The 16,580-nt window shown below is 40.7% G+C and overlaps 2 protein-coding genes across 3 annotated transcripts in view; both read right to left on the bottom strand.

Moving 5' to 3' along the window:
• LOC125429180 (E3 ubiquitin-protein ligase RNF213-like) overlaps positions 1-10,490 on the bottom strand; it is a 94,235-nt gene extending 83,745 nt beyond the window's left edge. For both annotated transcript variants that reach the window (XM_048490048.1, XM_048490049.1), the window contains exons 1-4: positions 10,419-10,490; positions 6,211-6,409; positions 4,831-4,886; positions 2,464-2,617 (exon numbers count right to left, since the gene is read on the bottom strand). In XM_048490048.1, coding sequence (XP_048346005.1) covers positions 2,464-2,617; positions 4,831-4,886; positions 6,211-6,393 — 393 coding nt within the window. In that variant the 5' untranslated portion in view covers positions 6,394-6,409; positions 10,419-10,490. The remainder of the gene's footprint in view (positions 1-2,463; positions 2,618-4,830; positions 4,887-6,210; positions 6,410-10,418) is intronic.
• A 1,799-nt stretch (positions 10,491-12,289) lies between these two features.
• LOC125427865 (E3 ubiquitin-protein ligase RNF213-like) lies at positions 12,290-15,000 on the bottom strand. The gene is made up of 2 exons (XM_048487423.1): positions 14,801-15,000; positions 12,290-12,636 (listed from the first exon to the last, which is right to left on the bottom strand). The coding sequence occupies exons 1-2, from the start codon at positions 14,946-14,948 to the stop codon at positions 12,290-12,292; spliced, it is 495 nt and encodes a 164-aa protein (XP_048343380.1). The 5' UTR covers positions 14,949-15,000.
• Between the last annotated feature and the right edge of the window lie 1,580 nt (positions 15,001-16,580).

Here is a 16,580-nt window from a genome sequence, read left to right as displayed (position 1 = left end):
GGGGGGGAATCGCCCCCTCACACACACTTACCTTTGATAAACAGTGATTTAAATTTGCCTTTCTTTTTTAATTTAGATTTGCCATTCTTTCAATTTTTTTCTGGCCTATATATAGGGAGCATTTGACATAAGAAATTCAATTTTGGCAAGACATTCATTTTAATAGTAGCAATTTTTCCTAGCCAGGATAATCTCAATTTGGACCATCTTTGTAGATCTCAATCCATACAAACATTGATCTTTGTATCAGTAACCTTATAGGATACTGTCTCCATGTCAAATCTTGTATTGCTTGTTTCCTTAAGAAAACTGACTAGATGCTAGCTAAATGGGAGGCTAGAATAATGTTCACACACATGTTGGAGGAAGAAGAAAATGAGAAAGAGTGGAAAAGAAATTCACAAAAGGGGGAAATGAGAAAGAAAAAAGTCTATAAACCGACTGCAATTCTGGGGGAAGGGGGGGCGGTTTGAAACCCCACAGAACGTGGTGTGGCCCTGGCATAAGGGGCATTTACATTGGTGCAGAGGCACTTACACTGGTGCTGGGGAGCCATGTGACAGCCAGTGCAGCTACAGCAGCTTTGCTCCTCCAGCACAGGAACTAGCAGTGCTGTTGAAGGGGGCGTTCCTGGTAGCAGGGTAAGTTTTAGTCTGCTTTCTGAGCCCTTTTGACTTGGGAATGCCCCCATTTGTTGGCATGGACTAACACTGGCAAAATTAGAGGTGCAGACCATTATGTTGCATAGGCCACTTTCATGGAGGAAGAGGAAGTGTCATTGTCAGCTTGCTGGCTGTGGCACAGCAAGCCTCTTCAGAGACAATGTGACTGAACTATGGTTGTGCCATCCCCACTGCTGAACAACTATCCCCCAATCCCCCCTTCAGGATTGTGGTGCCCTTCTCAGCTAGCAGTCATAAGAGGCTGGCTGACAAGTAATAGAACAGTGATAATTTTTTTGAAGAAGAAACAGAAAAAGGTTGAGAAGAACCTGATGAAACTAGTTGGAGTATTCTCTTGGTTTCGCTTATCTCTTCACTAACTTGAGACAAGTCAGATATCTGGTAGGTCTGTGCATGTGTGAAACTAAATGCTACAAAATTTAGCATGTAAATGCTTTACATTTCTGTGGAGATCGGTCTTCTGCGACTGCAATAAACTTAAACACATTTTATTTTATTTTTATGGAGTTTTCTTCAACAGCACCATTAAAAGAGTAGCAGAGGGTTATTTGAAAATTTTGCCAATTCTTTTGTGTTACAATTATTTAGGGTAACTTTGCAATCCTTTGGGACCAGCTCTCCCCCAAAATACCAGGGTAGCCACTGGGCATCCCCCAGGGGCCAAATAAGAGCCTCCATAATTCTGGGGGATAGGGCTGTATGGAGTATGGAGGGTGGGCAGGTTCCATCTAGGATCCTTGCAAGCCTTCTCCTCTTGATAGTGCAGAGAGATTTGAGTACAGCCAGTTAGAAGTTTGAGATGTGGCTCCTGCATGATGCTATGTGATGGTTTTTTCCTGCGGTTACACGAGGGCAACAAAGAGGGACTCCTTGAGTGCTTGCTTCCATTCTTTCTTTTGTGCCTCAGATCAAACCATAGTGGCTGTTTAATGTGGACATGGAGATCTGGATGGAGTAAAGCCCTAGGGACAACATTTGGGGTGGAGGACCAAAAAAACGGTGGCGGGTGCTGTGGCTCAACTCGCCAATTTTTTCTTCATATCTGGCATGCATGTATATGACTTCTGCATCTCACAGTATCAATGTCAGCCATTAATTACTACCCCTGATCCCTTATGACAGTGTTGCAAAGGTTGCAGTGTTGCAAATGGTTCATGCCTTTCAGCAGAAGTTACATACATCGCAGACTTTCAGTAGATGCTTCAAAAGTAAATGCTTATAGATGCATAAGAACATTTTGTAACATAAACTGCCTTGCTCGACCTGTTCAAGGCCAATCTACCTCAGAAATTTCTTTTTCAGAAACATCCAGCCACATGCCCCTGGAAGCTCAGACAGTATAAGGGAGAGAGTCATTCCACATCTACCCCCTCCCCCCCCCCCGCATTTCATAGCCAGAATCCTGTTTAGCCATCATACATAACTGACCACTACTGAAATCTGTCTAACATGTTTTTAAAAAGCAATTTAAGCTAGTGACCTTCACTGCATTGTGTGACAGCAATTTTCATGCATTAATTATAAAAGATGTATATGGGAAGGAAGATTTTTCTTTGATCTGTTCATATTAAAAACTGAATTGGTACAATTGACTAGTGAAGCCACAAATGATCCAAAGCTAAAAGGAAATCAATCACAGGGAAAGCAAATTCCATATATTACCTTCCCCACTCCTGAGCTTTCTAACAATGCCTGTTCAACGTAAGCTGGTGAAATTTTTCAGAAGGATAAAGACTAGAGTTGCAGTTTGATACATAATTTTAAGGAGACAGATTCTCACCTCTGAAGGGGCAAGTCCAAGGATTTTTGAAACTATCTCAGCAGACATCACAGGCATCATATAGAATGTAACTGATTTGACTCTACTACATATCATCTGATGTAGTTTTATGCAGACTGTCACACAGGAGTTCCACGTGTCTTGATGTGGTATCCTAAATAGCAGAAGAGTTTAAATACTTTTGAAACACAAGAAAACTTGCTTATAGGAAATAAAAAATATCTGAATACCAAACAAATCCAAAGTAAACGCCTCTAGCAAGTCCTTTAATAGATTCTACAGTGTAATATTTCCCACTTTCATCTTGCCTAAGGTTCAAAACTTTAAAAAATGACTGCTGTGTGAACCATCACCCATTCCCTATGAAGAAAACAGGAAGCATGTCTGAAAAACAATGCTATGCTGAATTCAGGTGACAAAGATGAAGTTGTAGAACTCTTTAATTAAAAACATAAGGCTGTTCAAATGGGGAAAAATGCATTGATGAAAGAATTCTTACAGAGTTCAAATGTTGAATTTTGACTACTGGATTATCTGTAAATGGAATTCAGTGCCAACATACTCATTACAATTCCAGTGCACAGAGTGATTCATAAAAAAGGCAACATTAATTTAGTAATCTAGGTCAAAGATCCCTGTTACTGGCTATTTCCATTAAAGAGGTAACAAGAAGAAACCTGGCGCAATACTATACACATTTCACCAATAATACATGTACAAGCTCAAGAACCTACCCAGGATAAATTCAAAGAGGGGAGTATGTTTCTATTTCTCTATAACAATAAAAACAAAACAAACAACATCCTCGGATAGGAGACTGAGGGCTGAGCACAGGTTTGGATGTGCCTACTAGGCTTCTTAAGTGTAATTCTATAGATATGTTCCCGCCACACAGGGCTAAGCAACAAATAGCATGTCCCCACCACATCAGGATAAGTGACAGATTTGCCCTATTGTGTTTGTCTGTCCCTTAGCCTGATGTGGTGGGGACATGCTATTTGTTGCTTAGCCCTATGTGGTGAGACACATCTGTGGAATTGCATTTCATTTGTACAAAATATATATCTTTTCATAAGACAGTGATCTCAGAAAATTATGGGCAAGCCTGAAATATTATATTGAGGAAGTGGACTGTCATCTACAAAATGAGCATACACCAGAGAACTCATATGAATTTGGACTCTCTGGACACTGTTCATAGGATCACCATCGGACACCTGCACTCCCATAGGCAATTCTCTTAAAGGACATTGAGAGCTCCGCTGTGTCTTTTGCAGATCTGCCTGTTTTCACTTTGCATGCTGTTTGTTTAATAAATATGCCCTCATTGCTTGTATATCATTGGAGGTTTATCATTGCAACCTAGATATAGTATTCTGGTGTTTATTTTAAGTTACTGTCTCATGCTATCCAGTGGTGGCGAACCTTTGGCACGCCAGATGTTATGGACTACAATTCCCATCAGCCCCTTTGGCACGCCAGATGTTATGGACTACAATTCCCATCAGCCCCATGCTGGCAGGGCGCTATACCCTTTTGTTTCCTTTTAAACGCTGCAACAGGCCTTGTTTACAAAACTCAGGATTCGCAGCATGAGAGCTATGGAAATTGAGCTGAATAGAAAGAAAAATAATTCTTATTTTTATGCATATATATCTCAAGTAAGAAAGCACAAAAACTGTTCCTGTAGCCAAATGAAAAGCCTTGATGAATGACTAATGAAATCCTTAAAATGGCAAAAGATAGAAAGGAAGCATGAGTAAAATAGAATCAGAACTCTACAGCATTCCAGTGATTGAGCATCGAGACAAAGAGAACTTATAATAATCCAGGCTTAGTTGATTCATGCAAGCCACATGGTATGAAGTCACTCTGAAACTGCTGAGAGGCCTGGCTCTGATGAGTCTTCCCCAAAGGATAACAGTCCTGGAAAGGACCCTCCCTCCTCCCCTCCTGCCTTTTACTCACAGAAATCAAGTTATGACAAGCTACGACTGCCAAGCAAGCTTAAAGGTGCAAGTGCTCCTTTTATCATTTGGATTTTTAAAATCCCTTCTTACTCACTCACTCACTCTATCTATATCTATAAAAGATTTCAGATTTTTCAGCAAACCTGGGGCTCTTTTCAGGTTTATAGAAAGATTGGTCTTGCCCATTCACAGCTCATTGGATTTAAGAATTCTTAGATTTGGCTAACCACCATTAATATATACATGATGATGATTTGGATATAGCCAGGAAGGTAGACAGATTAAAAAAACATAAGGTCTTAGAGTCAACACACTTTACATTCCAATGTTCTATAAATGAAATCCTAATTTTAACTATTCTCTTTGACACGTCTATTTACTTTTGTTTTACACTTGCCTGTCTTGATGATTCTGCAGCTTGCCCAACACTTTCTCTAGAATTTCTTTTTCCACCTGAAGAATAGTGACACAAGTTATTACAGAACCAGAATCTCTCTACTGTCTTCTCCCATACCCTGTTTCTCCTAAAATAAGACATCCCCTGAGAATAAGACGTAGTAGAGGTTTTGCTGAAGTGCTAAATATAAAACATCCCCTGAAAGTAAGACGTAGCAAAGTTTTTGTTTGGAAGCATGCCCGTCAAACAGAACACCAGAGCATGCAGCTGTGGAGCGGAAAAATAAGACATCCCCTGAAAATAACACATAGCGCATCTTTGGGAGCAAAAATTAATATAAGACACTGTCTTATTTTCGGGGAAACATGGTAAAACACTATCATTCATTGTTAAATTGCAGTTGAGGATACAGAAGGTCAATTTGCAAGAGACTGCCCCCCCCTTTTTTCTTTGAATGTCCTTTACTGAGGAGAGTGGAAAGATGGGTACTATATGGAGTACAAACTTTGTATCAATTTATCTGATTCCAGTTTGTTTGGCCTTGTGCCTTTATTTAGCAGTCTTACAGCCTACTGGGCCTGTTTGCGATCTCATCTCCACAATGGTCTGCTCCTCCTGAGAAGTCTGTGTTGAACTGAAACTTACAGAAGTCTAGTCATGGAATCAGGGCCGGATTGAGTCTGACTGATGCCATAAGCACAGTCTAACCTGAGTGCTCTGGCCCCTCTGTTTGCAAGTAAACTGGCTGCTCCCAGTGGTTGCTATGATATGAATGCACGTGCTTATAGTCAGTAACTTGAGCTGCCAGAATTGGCATTCCCTAGGTGGTGACACTGTCCTCAGAGACACGTTGACCTTTATTCATTTTAGTTAAGGATATTGGCTGCGTTTCTATCTGTAATATGTACATATATGTGACAGAAGCCTTTATTGAGGGGCCCTAGTTCACCTGAAGTTGAATTAACCTTTTTGTGGTGGTGATGCCCCTTTTTCACACACCTTTTTTTTTTAGCCATGGTAAAAAATGGTAAACAAATTTGTGGTGATGGTGCCCTAAGCATGTGCTTATTATGCTTAATGTTTAATCCAGCGCTGCATGGAATGTCCATCTTTCTGAAGGGTGAGTACTCCAAAACTAGGTGAAAAGACAAAACCAATATTGGCAAATAGGAACGTAGACCCAGAATCCTGGGTAATCCAGAACAACACAGAAGAGATCTGTTCCATGTGGCAGTTGGTGTCATAACTGAAAGAAATAGAAGGGCCAGAGAAGGAAGATTCAAGAGCTATACACAGAGCTTAGCCTGTGATTTGTCATGATGTGAGATGACATAGAGACAACTGTGCAGGCAGATAAACAGGAGTTGAAGTGAAACAAACCTCATAGTCCCATCGAGTTCGAGTTTCCATGTTCTTCAATCTGTGAAAAGTTCCCACAAGACAGTCCAAGAGGTCTGCAGAAAAGTCAGTGATAAACTCTATCAAGTCCCTCAGAGGCAGCAAAGAGAACCATGACTTGTACAATGCTCTGTCTCCTTGCACTAAGGACTTCTTTTCTTTCATTAGCTTCAGTAACTCCCTGCAAAAAAAAACAAAAACAGATTACCTTTTTATACAGAGATTATCAAATACACAGAAAACTTAATAGATTTACTTTTTCCATTCTGGATATATTCTACGTTTTTACTTTAGTAAGCAAAACAAAAAGGAAAATACAACAGAAAAGGATTACCTTCTCCAACTGTAATTAATCCTAGCAACAATCAAGGAAACTGAAGACCTATCTACCCCAAAGTCATGTATGGGCAGAAAAGTCAGGCAGCATTTATACACAACAGAGGGGTAAAATGCCAGCATCACAGACAATAAGAAGAGATGAGAATGTATCAAAAGAACACTGGTCACTTACTGTGAAGTTTCCCCCTATCCTGAATTTGCGTGCATAATTTTAATAGCTTCCTATCCTCTTTTGAGACAGGAAACAAGTTGCATTCTGATTCCTTCTCCCTCTGTAGCTACTACTACAATATTGAGTCTTCCAGAGCCCCCAGCGAACACACTATTTTACATTAACTAAAAGAATAGATAATGTAACTACTAGAGATTAAACATTTCAAAGAAGCAGCCACTGAAGCAGACAACATACTGACACAACAGTAACAGAGCGTCTTATGGGAAAGGGACATTAGTTCTCCATGTCTGCAAAACAATGTGTGTCTCCCCTTAAACCAGGGTGGGACAAAATGCCCTCACATTTCACACAGAAGGAACTTTGATGGAAAGAGACCCATGTTCTATTCTCATTTGGAACTGAAATCATAGTTTTAACAGTCTATTTATTTGATTTATATGCTGCCCTCTCCACAAGAGCTCAAAGTGGCTTACAGTAGTAACATATAAAATTTGATTAAATAAACATTTAAAACAATTATAATAGTTAAAATCCAATCTGATCTAGTTAAAATACATTTAAAATTAAAATTAACTAAAAGCTTTAAAATTTCAAATCAGAGTTAAAATAAGACAGGCAACAGATGCCATTCAAAGCAAATAGAGATGAAGGGTTTAGGGCTGGCAACAAGTGCGATTAAGAATAACAACAATTTCAATTTCAGTTTTCAGGCCTCAGCCAAAAGCCTGGCGAAATTCTGTCTTACAGGCCCTGTGGAAGTGCATCAAATCCTGCAGGGCCCTGATGTTAGGTGGCAAAGCATTCCACCAGGTAGGAGCCATGGCCGAAAAGGCCATTCTGACAATAGTAAGACCAGGGACCATGATGTGAGATGACATAGAGACAACAGGAGGTTCGCAGTTGCTTACTTCAGGTTTGCTTGGGGAAACCTATAGGGTAATGTGGTTTTGGAGGTATGCAGGTCCTAGGTCGCTCATGGCCTTAAAGGTCAATGTCCAATAGTTGTACAGGAATCCCAGGGTGAGATCACTTACAAGAAAACGAACACATTCCACATGCCATTCTGTAGAATACTCCACCTGAAAACTATGTCAGCTGAGGCTATCTAGCTTGTAGTGGCTTACAAATATAGAAGCCCATGTAGCTGCTTTACAAATGTCTTTGGGGTGTTTGTGTCAAAGGTAGTGGATGTGGCCACTACACAGTAAATGTGCTCTGATGCTCTGGGGTGGAGAGCGGTATTTTACTACATAGGTTGTCACTAGACATTGATTGCTTCGTAATATTTTGAACAGTTTGTTGGCTTGCGCTATCAGGGGCCATAAATAAGGAATCCACATTCTCCATGGAGAAATTCTCATCACATATATTCCCAGAGCCCAAAGAGTAAGTCCAAATAAAGATATTTCTTTGTGAAATATGCAGGACAAAAATTCCATTTGTCTGGTAATGGCGGCTGTCTGCACAGTCAATTTTGCTGCCAGACTGTCCATCTGAGTGCATAGGAAATAGGATTGCACTGCACAAAACTGTTTACAAAGTTATTTGGATAAATAAGGGACTGTGATATATATCACTGAGACAGCATACTAGAAGTAGAATTCTACTGTGTACTTTTTGCACTGTTTACTGTGTCATGTTAATACTCATGCTTTGCTTCAGTTCTGTGGTTCTAGACTTCTACAATCCTAACAATGATGCATTGTTTATTGAACGCTCCATTTTGTTATTGTATTGACTCGGTGTAACCAGGGGCGGACTGAGGGGGAGCTGTACCCGGGGCATGCCTGCGTCTTGTGCCCCTGCCCACCCCCGCACAGGCATGCCCAGTACATCGCGCCCCACCCCACCCCCTTGGCACTACACTACTGTGTTTAACTCACCTTCAATCCCTTTGAGAAAGGCACACTATAAAGTAAATAAATGCATAAAGCACAGTAGGAAAATGAAGCAGAGCTCTCAGTTTTCCTTGCTGACTAATCAGAGATAGGAAAAGAACTGAAAAGGAGTGACTATAGAGGGAAGAGGAGCTGAAGCATTGCATCTTGTTTTCTACCTCATAGGACAATGGAAAAGTTTCCCAACTATCAAAATTATGCCTTCAGTTCCATGTGAGAAAGCTAAGTTCAACAGCTATCACAGAAAAGCAGAGAAAAGCAACAGAATGTCCTTTTTGCTGAACTGAGAGCAGTGCCCTAACTGTACAAGGTGCAACTTGAAAGATATAGACCAGGGGTAGGGAACCTGCGGCTCTCCAGATGTTCAGGAACTACAATTCCCATCAGCCTCTGTCAGCATGGCCAATTGGCCATGCTGGTAGGGGCTGATGGGAATTGTAGTTCCTGAACATCTGGAGAGCCGCAGGTTCCCTACCCCTGATATAGACTTATACTAAGGTAGGATTGCTCTCTATTAGGATCCTGGCCACAACCTAAGTGGGAAAGAACACCTAGCTTTCTACTGACAAACAGGATCCCATCACAGTAAATGCCATGTTTATTTTCAGAAAACAAGGAGGTGGCATCTTTGGAAGAGAAGTCAAAATGTTATCCCACCCTGGGTAAGAAATGCACATTTGGGGGGGGGGGGGCTTGCTATAGTCCAGTGATGGCGAACCTATGGCACGGGTGCCAGAGGTGGAACTCAGAGCCCTCTCTGTGGGCACTCGCATGGAAGCAAGAGCCCTCGCCTCTCCCCAACACTATCTAGTAGCGAGGCCTGGGCTGCTGGGCTTTCGATTATTAGCAGTAAACCTAAGAACCTAGTTTTGGGGAAGCAGTGGCCGGTAACCCTGTTAAAAGCAGCTGTTAAACTAATTTTTCATCACGAAGAACTAAAGCACAATCCTTTATACCAGGAGATGGCTTCGGGTTGCTGGCAATGGGACTTGCTTCTGAAGTAAAGCCCTCCCTAGGGTTGTGATTCAATGCCGTTGGAAGAAGTTGCAGTAATGGATTTGCTTCAAAGCAAAATGCCACAGGCTACCACCAAAGCTTACTCCCTGAGTAATGCGGCGTAAAGAAACGGCAAGCTTTTTTTTCTCTAGCGAAAACCTCAGTATTCTTGGGTTAGAATTGCCATGTTGGCACTTTACTGGCAATAAAATAAGTGGAGTTTTAGCGGGTTGCAATTCTTGGAGCACTCAGTCTCGAAAAGGTTCGCCATCACTGCTATAGTCCCTGCCTTCCACACATCTGAAGTTCAAGTGATCAGATCAAAGTGTTAAGTGGGTTTTTTTTGTCAACTGTACATTTCTATTATTAAAATATTACTTTAAAAGGTAACTGGGCAGGCTATGCTTGGTCACCACCAAACAAGGAGGAGAAAAGGTGACTGCAAGATTTAAGGGGAACAACGAATATGCAAGCCTAAGGTTTTCTTTACATACCATGCCCTGGAATCATGGCTGCACACAGCTAAAAAACTAAAGTGTGTGATTTCCATACTGCGCTCATGCCAGGAGTAAAGGGGTGCTTCTTTAGGAATCAAGGCTTAACCAACAAGTCATATAGACTATATTTACTGTGCAAACTGTGGTGAATTGAATCATCACTGCCACTTAAAGGCGCTTCACATTTAAAATACAGAAAATATGATCACACCTCACAAGAGACAGGAGGATCTCACTGAACACAAACCCTTCAGAAAGAAAGAAGGACCATCCATTGACACTTACGTCTTACTGGAGTATTGCCATTTATTCCTGTATTCGAAAAGCAAACATGGGGCCTTCCAACCCTGCCCACCTCTCTTCAGAATCAAGTAGAGAATTCACATGAGACACAATGAGAGCTTCAAGGGAAGCACTGAAGAGATGATGAACTGCGATATGTCCACACCCACTGGTGGATTTGCTTTTCAATGCAGGTGTTGTACAAGACAATCAAACAATGCTTAATCCTGAAAGAGGCAAAAGAATGTAAGATCTGAAAAGGCTAAAATGTAGTCTATAATCCCAGAACTAAAAGGTAATAATGGTCCCTTGAACAGGACTTTATTTGATAGTGACACTCCTTTTGTATTCATGGTCACTCTACTTTTATCAGCTTGACTCAACTAGATCAATCTGCAGAATTATTTTGGTTTATTGTACATTTCACTGAATCTGTGTTGCAATTGAGTCATGGAAACATAAAAGTCACTGCAAAATCTCCTTAAAAATGCAACTATAAGAGCCACTCTTTTCTTTTAAGTTTTTTAGTCAGCTCTCAAAAGGCTATCACTTTTTATCTCTCAGTGACCCATTACTCTAAATACTAAGACAAAAATTTTAAAATCTGTACCTCAACTGAGATACAGGTATAAGAACTGTTGCCCATCATAAGACTTCTATGATCACAACCAAGTAATGCAAAGACCCAGAAATGACAGTAATCCCAGATACAATTCACCCCCAAGCCATCAATTCTCAAACTCCGAGTTATATACATCACATACTTTGGGGATTCTGAAAATGCATCTTTGATAGAATGGATTTCATTCTTTACTTCTTCTCGTGGCTTCTCCAAACACAGAATTCTGCATAGTTGTAGAAGATCCTCATCTGATATTGGAAGATGGTAGAGTTCTCCTAACTGAAGGAAGATTAATGCCAGGCCAAGTTTATCCTGGACTAGTGTGTTGTGGGGTAATTTGTAACTTTTCCGGGTCAAAGAAGCTGACAAGCTGATTCAGTCTTAGTAATCCAATAATGTCCCAGCCTCAACTGTTGCACCCACAGACAAGAGGAAAATAATAATAAAACCCTATTCCAAAAAGCACCTATTTTCTCTAGAAGTAATTTTGCTTATGGATTGAAAGGACAAAACTACTTATACTATCCAAGATATTAGTAGGTAATTGTGAAAAACAAGTGTATACATCTTAGGCTGCTTTCGTATTCCTATGTTGTCTCTTCAAGTCATGCTCAATGCAAATTACAGTTAATATATAAGATGACACAAAACATTGCTTTGAAACGTTGTGCTAAGCATGTTCACCATAGGGCAGCCTTTATGACACCTTTTGAAAGGTAAGTGCAAGGAGGTATAACATCCAAGTGGGGGATCTGAACAACTGCCCACAATGCAAGAAGCTAACAGGCACCTTTGTAGGGGCGCCCCAGTAACTTGCTATTTCACACCTGGATAGTACACTTCTCTAATCCAATTGGAAAAAGAAGTGGAATCCAGAAATTCTGGTGGCAGGAAGTGGCCAAGTCAGCACATACACCTCCACCATGATACACCAGTGAAGGAGCTAGGAAGAACAAACTGTAATCCATTCCCGCTCTCCTTGTCTCCAGTCTCAACTTACGCAGACAGTTCTCTAGTCCATTTCTTTCTTGCAGTATTTACTAACTGGCTAGTTTTCTGCCAAGTGATGCCTTTCTTCAGTTAATCCTGAAAGAGGCAATTGTGCTGGGAAATGGTTCATGAGTTTGCTGAAATGTTATAATCACAGGATTGTTTTCCCTGTATATAGTAGAAGGGGAGAAATGGTGTATGGCAGAAACCTGACTTGCTGAATTCAATGTCAATGAAAAAAGGGGGGAAGAGACAAGTAACCTTAAGAACAGGTATCAAAAGAAGGAACTAATGCTTCTTCAGAAGGCTTTATTCCAGTTACCTGTTCATCTCCAAACTCTAAAGATCTCCATACAACTGGACTCCCGTCATGTATCAATGGTTTACTATTCACCAAATAAAACTGATACAATTGTTGGAAAAAATTCTTGACGTTGATAGGAGTCCAAGAGTGGAGCATGCTGAAGAGGCCCTTCAGCATTACTTTTGCTGCTATTTGCTTCCCTTTGACAACATTTTTCTCAGCATTTTTCATTCTTGGAATATGGTCTTTAACACGGTTCCACCAATTAGGGTCAGCGCATATTATATCATCATACTGGTGCCAGTCTGTTAAAACAAACATTTTGTTTAGATTTTGTGAAAAGAGACATAAGACTGGATATCATAAATCTGATCAGCTAAAGTAGAGCCTTCCTACTGATGGAACAGACCCTCCCCCAGTAGAAGAGACTCCTTTCCACCAGTGAAAAATCCTGCAGAGTAGAAGAATCCAATTTCAGTGTCCTGCAAAGGTCACAAGATTCCAGCATGTAAGACAGGAAGACATGTCAAGCCGTTCATGTCTATCAGAACTGACATCCATATCACCACCTTCCCAGTCACAGTTTCTACACAGCTGCTAATACTTTTTCAAGTCTTCAAGATGTGTACCAACATGCATACAAACAGACTTACACAATTTCCCCTGATTCTGCAAGCTTTTTCTGGGGTCCACATTTCCCACATATACTTATAACACAATTATATTAGGTCATTAACAAATCAGGACTTACAATTAGACCTTCTTCTTGCACTCATGTTGAATTTCATTTATACAACGGAAAATTTATCACAAAAGTCAACAGAGTTTTCAGGGATACAATAATTAAAACAAAATATAGTATTTTTACATAGTTGTGTAAAAACTTTTTTTAATAACCAGAGGTCCCTGTCTCCAAAGAACCACTGGTAACAGTGTACATGTCTATACATATACGTATATGTTTAATATCTTATTTATTTTTTCCCAAGTTTTTTATTTACTGGGTACACCAATTAATAGCAACTTCTAATAGCAAAGGCAACCAAATCTGAGGATATTTAAATCCAGTGACAGGAGTTGTGAAGGCCAAGATAGATTTTTTAACAAACCTAAAACCCAGGTTTTCAGAAAAATGGGGAAAAAATGGGGGGGGGGGGGTTAAATACCCAAAATGTTGAAAAGGAGCTCCTGCAGCTTTAAGCAATGGATTTCCCTCAGGAGCTGCTACATGATAACCACAGACTCCAGGCTTGGTTCTGTCAGTAAAAGGTAAGGGAGGGTGAAGACCCTTTCCAGGTCAGTTTTAGCCTTTGAGCTCCAGGTGGGGAAATTGGGTTGTTATCACCTGACTTGCATGACTCAACTGGGCCTGGCTGCTTGCTACTCTTCAACAGCAGCCACCCTATGAAAGCCAGTGCTGTGCAGCCATTAGAACTTCAGAGCGGGGGGCTGGGAGACTCAGGTCCAAATCCCAATTTTCCTGCGGAAGCTCACTGTGTGATTTGAGATTAGTCACATATATTTTCAACCTAACATACCTCACAGGGAATAAAAAGGAGAATAAAAAGGAGGAGAGAAGGAAAATTTAAGATGCTTTGATCCCTACTGTGAAGGTGGGATATAAATAACATAAATCAATAATAAATATAGCTAAAGATGGAAAGCAGATAAAAGAAAGGTTGGTGAATGGCTGATAAGGTCAGGATGAGGCAAAAAAGGAGAGGATGGAGAGGGGTTATACGGAGGGTGGAAAGACCTAATTGTGTGAGGAGGTTATACAGGGGAAAGTGAGGAGTCAACCTACAAGTCCTTAGGGATTCCCTACCATGCAAATGGGCTCAGGAGCCGGCACCTCATAACCAAGTTACAGTTTTTCTAGGTAGAGACTGCTGGGGTGAGAGAAGCTGAAGAAAGAGGAGGAGATAAAGGTAGGTTGGCTGTTTACTTGGAAGGAAACAGCATTACTAACTCCAGGTAAGGAAATACCTGCAGAGTTGGGACACTGGAATCTGGGAGCTGGGTTTGGAAAGGGGAGGGGCCTCAGAGGGGTATAATGTCATAGACTTCACCTTCCAAAGCAGCCATTTCCTCCAGGGGAATTAGGGTTGCTAATTTTCTGGAGGGAATTGGATATCACCCAGAACTACAACTGCTGTTTAGATGATGGAGATCAGTTTGCCTGGAGAAAATGGTTGCTTTGGAGCATGGAATCTATGGCATTATATCCTGCTGACATCACTTTCCTCCACAAACCTTGCCCTCCAATGGTTCTACCCCCAACATCCAGGAAATCAGCAACCCTAGGAGAAGGAATCAGGAAAAAAAGAAAAGGTTGTGAGGGCTTACAGGAAAGGGAAAGATGGAATAGTGGGGGAAGTGGAAATGAAATGCCTCTCATAACTCCCTGCAGGTTCCCACTTTTCTGTTCCTATTACCAAAATCTTTTGCAAACCAGGAACGATTTCTTACCTGTACCACATAGTCTATCCGGTGGTATGAACATACAACGATTCACAATCCTGTGCTGCCCTTCATACATTTGACAAACTTTATAAATGAATTCCCATTTTCCTTTGCCACACGAAACATAGTATTTATAAGGAATGGGTTTATTCATGTTATCCTTAGAAATATTAACACAGCCGTCAAGTAACCAACCATGCTGTCCAAGATCCCTGTTTGAAAACAGAATGGATGTGTACATATGTTCACATGCTTTTTGAAAAGGCAAGCAATACTTCTACTGCCCTGAGAAAAACTCTGAAGGAAAACAGAAGCCTTTCTCATTCTTCACCTCAAAACATAATGGGCTGAAGTGAAGTGTGCTTCCAGATCAGAACATATAAAAATGCACACTATAATGAAAATTTAAAAGGACCATGAATATAATTCACTGTTTACCAATTTTACTGATATACACCCCCACACCCCAAAAGCATAGAGCTGAGCTCCTTGGAGGAAGGGTGTAATGAAAGTACAGTAATATCCTTTTAGGTGTATTTGATTCAAAATCAAAACAAATGAGTACTTTTGTTTGTATCACTAGGAACTCTGAACCTATCTACCTTAAAGTTTAAAATCCAAAAAAAATTCATAAAAATGTAGAATGATAATGTTAGAAGTAGACAGAACAAAACATTGGCCTTATATGAAGGTTCCTTTTACTTGAAGTAGAGGAGGACACTTTGAGACATGTGGCATAGTGTCTTAACATCCCATGATCCCTGAAGGCAGGAAATAAGTTCTCTTCTCTCTTCTCCCTCCAATGGCAAGGTAATTCCCTCTACCTTCAGCCTGGAGAATTCTGCACCTCAGTCACTGACTGTGAGGTATTTCTCTTAGAGGCCAGAATCCTCGGCCTTTAACCAAAAAAAGTGTTACTCAATTGACAAACATGGGAACCGGCTGGAGCTTGATCATATTTAGAGAACCATAGAAGAGAATATAGTAAAGTGCTGTGGAAAGAACAATGAAAAGTATGTTCCTTGATGTTTGTTGCCTATTATTATTATTATTATAGTATTGATATTGCAGCTGTTGTTCACCGCCCTGAGCCCTTCGGGGGAGGGCAGTATACAAATCTAATAAATGAAATGAAAAATGAAAGGGAATAAAGGAAGTCACAGTAAGTTTGACTTGGCAGCTATTTCCCCACTCATGGACATATATGTCTCATCCAAAGGATGCCGACATCATGGAAAGATGGTGGGTTCAGAGTCCCCTCTTCTGTTTCAACGTAAATGAACTTTCATGGAGCACCCCAATGTTCCATTTTCACTGGAAGAGAGGAGGACACTCTGAGATGTTTAGGATCTTACCAAGCGATGCATCCAAAACAGGTGGCAGAACCACCAGCCAATGTCATGGGCCAGCCTGTGGGCAGTTACCTGGACTCAGATACAGAACCTGCCAACGCCCAGCACTCAAAAGTGGCTCCTCATGAGGAAGCAAAGCAAAGCTGACCACATTGTTCAGTCAGAGCAGGCTGCTCATGAGGAAGTTCAGGTAGCAGAACCAGCTGCCAGCCCTTCCTCACCTGACACTACACAGCTGGCATCCCTCTTCTCCTCTCCATTGTTTTTATTGGCAAGATTATTAAAGTTGTCATTTTATTGGAATCTGATTTCATTCACCATCTCAGTTTTAACTGTTGTTATTTATGGTTTAATGTTTTGATTGTCTTCTAAATTGTGGAAGCCCCCCCTAAGCTCTCAAGATCAAGGGCAACATAAATATAATAAAATAAATC

The sequence above is a fragment of the Sphaerodactylus townsendi genome, linkage group LG03, assembly GCF_021028975.2.
Source record: "Sphaerodactylus townsendi isolate TG3544 linkage group LG03, MPM_Stown_v2.3, whole genome shotgun sequence".
NCBI classification, from domain to species: domain Eukaryota; kingdom Metazoa; phylum Chordata; class Lepidosauria; order Squamata; family Sphaerodactylidae; genus Sphaerodactylus; species Sphaerodactylus townsendi.
Note: the sequence above shows the minus strand (reverse complement) of the source record. Positions and strands in the feature narration are given on the sequence as shown.